The sequence below is a fragment of the Psammomys obesus genome, unplaced genomic scaffold, assembly GCF_907164565.1.
Source record: "Psammomys obesus unplaced genomic scaffold, mPsaObe1.curated_primary_1811, whole genome shotgun sequence".
NCBI classification, from domain to species: domain Eukaryota; kingdom Metazoa; phylum Chordata; class Mammalia; order Rodentia; family Muridae; genus Psammomys; species Psammomys obesus.
Genome location: NW_026590062.1, coordinates 5,513,757 through 5,523,991, shown reverse-complemented (window position 1 = coordinate 5,523,991; position 10,235 = coordinate 5,513,757). Strand labels below are relative to the sequence as shown.

At 48.4% G+C, this 10,235-nt stretch overlaps 1 protein-coding gene across 3 annotated transcripts in view; it reads left to right on the top strand.

Moving 5' to 3' along the window:
- Positions 1–6,297: 6,297 nt before the first annotated feature.
- The window catches only part of Ccdc60 (coiled-coil domain containing 60), an 83,472-nt gene continuing 79,534 nt past the window's right edge, over positions 6,298–10,235 (top strand). For all 3 annotated transcript variants that reach the window (XM_055605719.1, XM_055605718.1, XM_055605717.1), the window contains exon 1: positions 6,298–6,333. In XM_055605719.1, the coding sequence (XP_055461694.1) occupies positions 6,299–6,333 (35 nt within the window). In that variant the 5' untranslated portion in view covers position 6,298. The remainder of the gene's footprint in view (positions 6,334–10,235) is intronic.

The window sequence follows — 10,235 nt, the reverse complement described above, 5'->3', positions numbered from 1 at the left end:
TGTATTTGTGAATATATGCCTAGGCCAAAAGTTGTGGCTCGCTCCCTGACTAGCTCATAACTCAGTCACCCAGTTACCTACCTTACCTACCAGCCAGCTGCCACCTGGCTGGTTACCTTCCCTCCAGTTCCTTGTGTCCGTGTTTCTCAGAGAACCCGGGTGAATCTCCCGCCTCTGACTATATCTCAGAGTTCCTCTCTTTCTCCTTATTTCCTGCCTCGGCTAATAGGCCATTAGCTTTTTATTGACAGGCAATACTTCCATACAGACACAAGCGATTACTTCTACATTTCCCCCTTTTAGTCCAAATAGAAGGCTCTTTCTCTTTAATAAACTATATACAACAGGCCATATCCTTTCTCTCCATCCTCTCATTATCTTCTTCTCTTCTCTCCTCATGGACCCCAGCCGAGACCCCAAGCCCAGGAACAGAAGTCTTGCCCACCTCTCTTCTGCCCAGTTACAGGCTGTCCAGCTTTTTTACTAACCAATCAGAGATAACTGGGGAGCAAAATTTATACAATGATAGATTGTTGCACATGAGAATGCATTCATCTGGGCTGCAACCAGATCTTGGGACCCAGAATTTAACATTCGTATACATAGAGCACCAGACCAACCCCAGCACCATAGTGGTGAGGGTGAGAGTGGCTGGGGAAGAGCTAGGGCGTTCCTGGAAGCTGGCTGGCTAGCCAGGGTGGCTTACTTAGCAGAGTTCCAGGGCAGCGAGAGGCCTAGTCTCAAACAAAGTGGAAGGCACCCAAGGCTGTCCTCTGACCTCCACAGGCCTGAGCACACAAGTACATGTACACAAGTACTTGCTCACACCCCTGCACCCACACACTATGTGCGTGCATTTACCCGTACACCTGCACGCGCCCTCACATACACACACTTGTCAGACTTTGTGTGCTGAAGGCTCTATGCCCTGTGTCAGTGGTTCTCAACCTGTGAGTGGCCTATCAGAGATCTGGCATATCAGATATTTGTGTTACTATTTATCCCAGTAGAAAAATTACAGTCATGCAGTAGCGGTGAAATGACCATGGGTTGGGGTCACCACACCACAAGGAACTGTACGGAAGGGTTGCAGCGTTGGAAGTCTTCCCTCTGCAGTGTTCAGAAGAGGGCCTTCTGGGAATTAGCTGGACAGAGAAAGTCTGATTCAGGGGATCGATCCATTAATGGGTTTGTGATCTGATGGCAGTGTTGGGAGGGGAGGAAACTAGGAGAGCAAAAGGAGGCCAGTGGGATGTGACTGTGAAGAGCATGTTTTATCCCTAGCCTTCCCGCCGGCTTTTTCCCTACTCTCCCCCATTCCCCCTTCTCACCTTCCTTCTCCAGAAGTCCCGCCCCTTCCTCTCTCAGGTTGGCTTGAGGTGAGCAGCTTCCTCCACCAGGCCCCCGGCCTTGACGCCATCCTAAGAGCAACAGACCCAGCCACAGACAGGAACCTCGAACCTAAGATCACAAGCCGGAACAAATCTTTCTTCCACTGTGTGCCTTATTTCTGATATTTCTCTCATAGCAATGGGGGTGAACACAGACTACACACATATATCACACCACACACACACACACAGACACACACACACATATACCACCCCAAACAGCACACACACACCATACACCACATTACACACATACACCACACTACACACACATACATATCACACACATATCACACCACACACACACATACATACACACCACACACATACAGCACAAACACACCATATACCACACTATACACACACACCACACCAACATACACACATACCACACACAACACACATCACAGTACACACACCATAAACACAACACAACACACACACCACCACATATACAAACACCACACTCCACACCCAACACTCACACACATGCATGCACACACAAAACAGGCACAGAGATATACACATACATCATACCCAGCCCCAGCTTCCTGAGCATTATGTGACAGGAGGTGTCTGAGAGGCTCACAGGCACACCATCATTCCAGCAACACAGCCAAAACATGTCTACCTTCCCCACCAGGACAAGGTGCACTTGTCTCTCCGTTGTTTGTGAGGGCGACATGTTCCCTCAACACATCTTCGAGGAAGATACAGTGGGGAACTCAAAAAGAGAGGGACCGTCTCTGCCTGCGATTTCTACAAAACCTAACACTCATGCCTTCCAGAAGCCTGTAGAAATGCATTGTCCACCCACATCTCATTCGCACAGACTGGCTCACAGGACCAGCTAGGGGCCAGCCATTGAGCTAAGGGATACGATGGCACTAGTTGGAATCAGTCGTTCACTGTCGGCCCTGCTGCTAGAACTGCTGGGATCCCCTAAGACCTCAGTGCTGTTGTGGGGTGGGGGCGATCCCCTAAGCGGGGAACTGGTATGAAAAGGGTGAGGGGGCTGGAGAGACGGTTCAGCAGCTAAGAGCTCAGCCTGTTCTTGCAAAGACCTGAGTGTTTGTCCCAGCACCTACATGCCAGCTCACCGCTGTCTGTTAACTCAGTCCCGGGGAAAGTGGCACCCTCTCCTGGCCTCGGGAGGCACTTCAATAGACAGACAGACAGATGGCAAGGGGCCGCTGGTGTGTGAGAATGCAAGTTGAGTGTGACAGAAAAGCTTAAGAAAGTTCTTCTCACGCTCACACTCTGGCTGAAGGTCGGTCTAGACTCCCTCTTCTGTCCGCTGGGGTGAAGGCTGATGGGTTTACCACCAACACTCAGCCAAAAATTTGAAGCTGTCTGGAATGCTGAAATGAGTAAATTACCCATGACCTGATTGGTTGTTAATCATGGCTAGAGCTAAACTTTGTGAGTGACCTCATTATTTTATACCCAGTTAAGCTTGCTCAAAGCAGCCCCACACAACTTTTATATCTTTACATGGGCTTTAACCGACAATGCAGTTAGACCTCAAACAACCCATTGTAAAATGGCATTTTATAAATCAAAAGTACATCCGCTAGACAGGGAGAAGGGTTTGGAAATGCCACATTCTAGGCACATTGAAATCACAAGTTCTCAGCAGCTGCCATGAGTCCACATGAAAATAGGCCCAGCCGTAGCCAGGCAAGGGTAAAGAAGTGCAGACACCCCTTCTCCCACTGCTAAACTGTTTCTATCGATAGATCCAGGGGAGCAGGAAATCATTGCCTTCAGTTCGGTACCCACTGGTGACCCCACCAGGCTTCAGCAAGTAGTCCCATTCCAGTCTCACACAGATGTCCCTGGTTGAACAAAATTGGTCACAAAACTAACACATGAGTCATGAATTCAGGAAAGGGACCTGGTTGAAAGCAGAGCTGATGGGGTGAGAGGGAAGTGAGGGAATGGCCGGTAACGAGAGTGTTATAAACATGTGAGGCTGACACAGAACTAATAACAACAATGAGTACAACAGCAATAATGACGTTTTAAAAGTACGTTTAATATTTGCATCCTGCTGAACACCCCAGCCCAGCAGCCACATCTCCCAAGACACGCTGAGAGTGCTCACGGAAGCCTACAGGAGGGTGGCATTTCCCATGCATCTAACTGCAGGTGAATGATGCCTGACGCATCTCACATGCTGAAGGTTTCACCCAAATGGAAAAGTAGAGTGGCCACATGGGTGCAACTCAGCACCTCCACAAAGTCAAGAATTTCACTGATCCTTGACAAGCTGTGGGCCACCCTTCTGCTTTTCTTCAGCAGACAAGCAGCAGCGGCGCCCTAAGTACCCTGGGGAACCATTACATGCATTCTTCACCCTTCTGAGCCACCTGCGTGGGGTCACGCACCGGCTAATGAAGGAGGAAGTCGCCAAGTGCAAAGTGTTCCGGAAGTGGCCTCTGCCCTCCTCTTCATACTCCCACTACCCGTCGTCTCCCATCCATCTGCCACAGTGTCCCTTCCTATTGCACAAGCCTCTTTTGCCTCTCTTGCCTTCCCCTCCCATTCTTCTCCCCTTCTCTCCCTTCCTTCCACTCCCGTCCCCTCCTCGCCTCTTTCTCTCCTCACCTCCCAGAGCCATAGGCATCACAGCACAATTTTAATATGTGACCATAGAAAACACACCTCACCTCTTCTCACCCATCAACAATGCTCTCTCTCTCTCTCTCCCTTTCCTTTTCTCTCTCCTTCTCCCCTCTCTGTGTGTCTTTGAAAATTTTTTCTCAGTACAATACTACTCACAAGGCTTTGCCAAACTCCATTGTCCTTTTTTCTTTATACGTGTGTGTGTGTGTGTGTGTGTGTGTGCGCGCGCGCTTTCATGGATTAACATGTCTCACTGCATGTAAGTGCCCGTGGAGACCAGAAGAGGGAATATGTTCACTGGTACTGAAGTTACAGCTGGTTGTGAGATGCCATATGGTTTGTAAGAACAGCCAGAGCTCTCAACCACTGAGCCATCCCTCCAGCCCCTGTTTTGCCATTTTTATCCTTTTTTTCATTAATTAATTTATTTAAGAGCTTCCCTTCCCTTCTCTTTTCCCAGCTCCTCCCTCTCTCCTCACCTTTCTCCCCAGGGAAGGGGAGACCTGCCATGGATATCAATTCACCTTGGCATGGCAAGTACAGTAGGATTAGGCTCATGTTCTCTTGAGGCTAGACAGGGCAGCTCAGTTAGGGGAAAGGGATCAAGAGGCAGGCAACAGAGGCAGCCCCTGCTCCTGCTGTTAAGGGTCCCACATGAAGACCAAGCTGCATAACTGTTACATATGTGTAGGCAGTCTAGGTCCGTCGCTTGCATGCTCTCTGGTTGGTGGTTCAGTGTCTGTGAGCCCTATGGGCCCTGGCTAGTTGATTCTGTACATTTTCTTGTGGTGTCCTTGACCCTTTCTGGCTTTTTCAATCCTTTCTCCCCCTCTTCCTCAAGGTTTCATGAGCTCCGCCTAATGTGTGGCTGTGGGTCTCTGCAAGTTTCCATCAGTTGCTGGGTGAATTCTCTCAGATGAGTTATGCTAGACTCCCATCTGCAAGTATAATAGAATAGCATTAATAGTGTCAGGGGTGAGCTGTCTCTCATGGCACAGATCTCAGGTTGGGCCAGTCATTGGTTGGCCATTTCCTCAATTTCTGCTTCCTTTTTTTATCACTGCACATCTTACAGGCAGAAGAATTTGTGGGATGAGGGATTTGTGGCTGAGTTGGTGTCCCCATCTTTCCATTGGTAGTCTTGCCCGGCTATAGGTGGTGGCCATTTCAGGTTCCATATGTCCTACTGCTAGGACCCTCATAGATTCCTGGGAGTTTCCAGCTCACTCCAGTGATGCCTCCCAATTCCAGTTCTCTCCCCCAGCCCTTCCCCTTTCCCCAACCCCTCTCTCACCCTGTTCTCTTCCCTTCATCTACTTCAGATACCTATTTTATTTCACAGTGGGATTTAAGCATCCTCCCTCTGGCCCTCCTTGTTACTTAGCTTCTTTGGGTCTGTGGATTTTAAGATGGTTATCTCACAGTTTATGGCTAATATCGACTTATAAGTGAGTACATACCATGTGTGTCTTTTTGGGTTTGGGTTATCTCACTCAGGATAATATTTTCTAGTTCCATCCATGTGCCTGCAAATTTCATGATGTCATTGTTTTTAATAGCTGAGTAGTATTCAATTGTGTAAATGTAACAGAGTTTATCAGTTTTTCAGTTGAGGGGTATCTAAGTTGTTCCCAGTTTCTGGTTATTACAAATAAAGTCACTATGAACATAGGTGAGCAAACATCCTTGTGGTATAACAGAGCATCTTTTGGGTGTATGCCCAGGAGTGGTATAGCTGGTAGAATTATTCCCAGTTATGTGTTGGAAGAATGTCACTTTTAATTGTCTGCTGTCTGGGTGCCTCAGAATTGTTTGTCTTCTCCTATGGGAGATGTGACTGTGTGATCTCACTGAGGGGCCTCAGCATCCCTGTCAGGAATATTCTCTCAAAAGATGTTTCACCACAGATGTTGGCTCTAGAGGCACACTCACTTCCAAAGCACTCAGAAGGCCTCGGTGAATGGTCTTTCTGAAAGGTTTTTACACGTGTTCCCCACAAGCTTTTAGACTTGAGCCATTCTTCTGTACCAGGCACCCTAACCCTGACACAGACTCAAAACAAAATGTCCAACTGGTGACAGCTCAGAGCCTCCCAAGACATGAACTGAAGTAGAACCTTTCTCTTTGCAAATTGATTATCTTACTAGAAACAGGGGCCTCTGTTAACACAGATTCACCTGGAGCAAACTGTATTAATGTCCTCTTTCCTCTCATCTCCTGTCTTTTCCCACCAGGTCCCAGACAAGACAGTGACAAGCTATAGGACTATGAACAAGGAAATGATGAACCTCAAAAAGGATCTCATACGAAGCCGGTAGGTGACCCCTGTAAAGGATGACTTGTGAGCCAGAAAACACTTTCAGTCACACTTAGCAGGGCTAAGTCGGTCCTCCGACATCCATTGGAAGACTTACAAGAGCGTAATCTTGAAAAGAGCAGAGAAGAAGATCTCTATTTTGGTTTTACATCTTGGGGAGAATTACAGGTGCTCCAACATACCCAACTGGAATTCTTATGGGTTTCTTGGGGACAAGCTCCTTTGCCACTGAGCCATCTCGTCAGCCCCTAGATAAAACTGTGTCCCCCCACCCCTTAACCCCTTAGTTCCTTTCAGGGAGCTGACAGAATGGTAAAATAGGGCTTTGGAGTAACAGGTGGGAATACCTTTTTTTTTTTTTTTAATCCCTTTGCTTTGACACAAAACATACATGAGGTGTGCTGGGAAGAGAACATGGAGGATCAGAGTGTCTTAGTCACTCCCCTCCTGCCAAGCCAGACAAGGAGGGGCACAAGTCATTTTCTTTCTTTAGCCCTCATCACCTAGAAGGTCCCTTGCCTCTATCCAGCAGTGTAGAACTGATGGATGAGCCCAAGTGGAGGATGGAAGGCAGGGGGTGGAAGAGAGGTAATACAGCTAAGCAAGGCATCAAGAAATAGCCCAAGACCAACCTTCCCTTTCCACATGACAGGTGGCCCTGTCTACACTCCTGGTATAGTCTTTAAGTTTGTGACCATCCATCCACACTGGAAAAGGAACAGATGGAAGCAATTCCAGTAATGTTTTATTTCACCCAAAATGCTATCACTCAAATTGTATTTTTAAAAATTAGGATGGAAACATAGCTCCTCAGTGAGTGTGATAGTGAGTTTTGATTGTCAACTTAACACGATATAGAATTGCTCGGGAAGAGGGTCTCAATGAAGAACTGTCTAGATTGGGTCAGCCTATGGCCATGGCTGTGAAGGGTTTTTCTTAACTGAGTGTGTGCAGCATTATTCCATGGTCTGGGCCCTGGACGGAAGGATGAGGAGAAGGCGAGCTGAGCAGTAGGCATGCATACATTCATTTCTCTCTGCCCATGACTGTGGATGTCATGGGACCAGCTACTTCAAGTCCCTGCCTTGACGCCCCCAAAATGATGGCCAAGAGTTGCAAGCCAGATAAACCTTCCTCCCCAGGTTGCTTTTGGTCAGTGTTTCACTACAGCCACAGAGAGCAAACTAGGATATTCTATAAGATACAGGGGGAGACATGGTAAAGAACAAGGAGCAACTTAAAGTCTACGGTTCCTAGCTGAAGCACGCACCAGCCAGATTTCAAGGGTCTGGTTAGCCTCCCCTCCATACCCAGGAGATAGTCAGTGTTGAAGCCCCATGTAACTTTATTTGGAACAAGGGCCACGAAAGAGGTAATTGAGGTTAAATGGGGTCAAGTGTCCTTATCCAGTCTGTGTCCTTATAAGAAAAAGGGAGAAAGGTCAGAAATTCATGCACAGAACAGGAGGCTGCCCGAAGACAAAGCAAGCAGGTGGCCACCCAGCAAACCAGGAAGGGGTATATGTTCCTGGGCAAACTGGAGCCTGTTGTCTGTACCTTCCCCTTGTGCTTCAGCCTCTGCAGCTGTGGGAAAACCCACACAGCATGCGGCACTCTGGGAAGGCAGCACAGCAGTTCAGTAACGTCATGACCAATGCTGCAATTCTCTTGCAGGTGATGTCCTCAGCTCAGAGCGATCTGAGCTCAGGGACGATATCTGAATTCCACTCTCAGAATCCAGGGCTGGGACATACTGGCTTCAGTTGTGTCTGAAACCGTAAGGAGGGCTTTTGCAGCTGGTGCCTTGATCCTTGAGACTAGTGAGGGGTGAGATGGAGAAGCCAGGACTTATCTGGCAGTAGCTGTAACAGGAGGCAATGAGGATTTTGTGGCTTAGGATTTTGCACTAAGTTCCTCCATGGTGCTACCTGGAATATCTTCCCAGGCTTTACAGGTAGTGGGATCCAAAGTGAGGCCCAAATGAAGAATCAACCAGTCCTCGTGGAAACCATTATGCCCACGTCTATTTTTTAAGATTTTTTTATTTTCAGTTATGAGCACATGTGTGTGTGTGCATTTGCTTTCGTGAGTAAGAGGGCATTGGATCCTGTGGCTTGGGCATTGGGAGCCAAACTTGGGCTCTCTGCAAGAGCAGTTTATACCCTCTTAATTGATCAAACGTCCATTCTTACCAGTAGATGCCAACTCAGAGTCCCCTTGAGAAGGGACGGACACCAGACTCTCCAAGCACCAAGAGGAGAGGCTTCCCACAATCCCACATTTCCTGCTGGGAGCTGGTAATGTCATAGAAGCCTATGGGTGCCTGGAGCTTTGCAAGCCCCAGATTCCTGTCTAAATCAGGGTGGCCTAGGCTCAGGAAGCTGACAAGCCTGGGTGAGCCAGCTTGCACCTAGAATCCATCATTAAATTTTCAGGAAATTTACAAGTTACTTATTTAAACATAGCGATTATTTAAATTTATAATTAAAGAAATATTAAAACACAAATAATAGACACTGGCAAGCCATCCCTTATGGATGTGTGTACATATGTGTGCGTGCATGTGTGTATGTGGGGTACACACGTGTATATGTGGGAGTGATGTCCACACACATATATAGAGGCCAGAGGAGGGCAATGGCTGTTTCGCTCTGTCACTTTCCACCTATCCCTTTGAGACGGGTCTCTCAGTGAAGCTGGAGTTGGGATGGTGGTCAGTGGCCCTCCTAGCAATCAGTCCCCCTGCCTCTACCCTCCACTGGGCTGGGCTTGCAGGCACACTTGCAACCACTCCTGGTTTTCTACGTGGGTTCTGGGGATTTGAGTGCAGGTCCTCATGCTTCCCCAGGAACCCACTCTCTGCCCCCACTCAGCCCTTCTTGATGCCTTTATACATTTCACTCTTATCTAGTCTCTCATGGTCGGCGGTGGTTAAAACATCTGTGTGGAAGGAGCATTGCAGTAAATGTGGAATGTCCACAGGCCCTGTGTTTGAACACATGGGCCCCAGGGGGTGGTGCTATTGCAGGGGCCTATGGACATTTAGAAGGCAGAGCCTCCCTGGGGGAGGTTGGTCGTTAGGATCCAGCCTTGAGGTTTTACGGCTGAGCCACACTTCCTGTCTCTGCTTCCCGACAGCCAGGACAAGCTTGGGCTCCCACAGCTACACGCCACCATAGCTGACCACCTCCCCTCCACAGCTGTCAGCCAGGGTAAGCCTAGTCGGTTCCAGTTGGGGCATCCATCACAGAAAAATAACAAAAACAGAGCGTTGAAGCAAATGCCCTCCCCAGTTCTGGGCCTGCTGATGGCATATCACCCCCAAATAAATCATGATGGGGAGTATTTGTGGGATGGAGATCAGGAAGCAAATCAGGGTTTCACTGCCACCTGCCCTGGCCAGGGGAACCGTTTGGTGAACAGTCACTGGCACACCTCTGGGATAAGCCTCAAGAAAGACAAAGGTGGGAGATGCCGCCAGCTCAGGAGACTGGGGAGGCTTGACGGACAGGCGATGCAGTGGCTTTTCTGACATCCGTCAGCTGACTGAGGGAGCCTGTCACGGGTGCCTGACACGGGTCCCACAGATCCAGAGTAAGATAGAATTTAACATCTTCATCATATAGACAGGGTCAGCCTGCTAGACGGAGGAACGTGAAAGAGACAGGAAGACAGGGACACACAGAAGAGCCTTGAGAAGGAAACCAAGAAACAGCCAGACCGCCGGGGGCCCGCTGACAGTTAAGGAATCGGGAAATCCCCTTCAGAAGGAAGAATTCCGTTTCCCAGAGAAAGTTGCCTGGCAGAGTTGTAACACCTGACTATACACAATTGCACATATGTATGCAATGAGTCTGTCCCAATTAAGAGAGGTGAATCGTTAGTGAAAAAAGATACCAT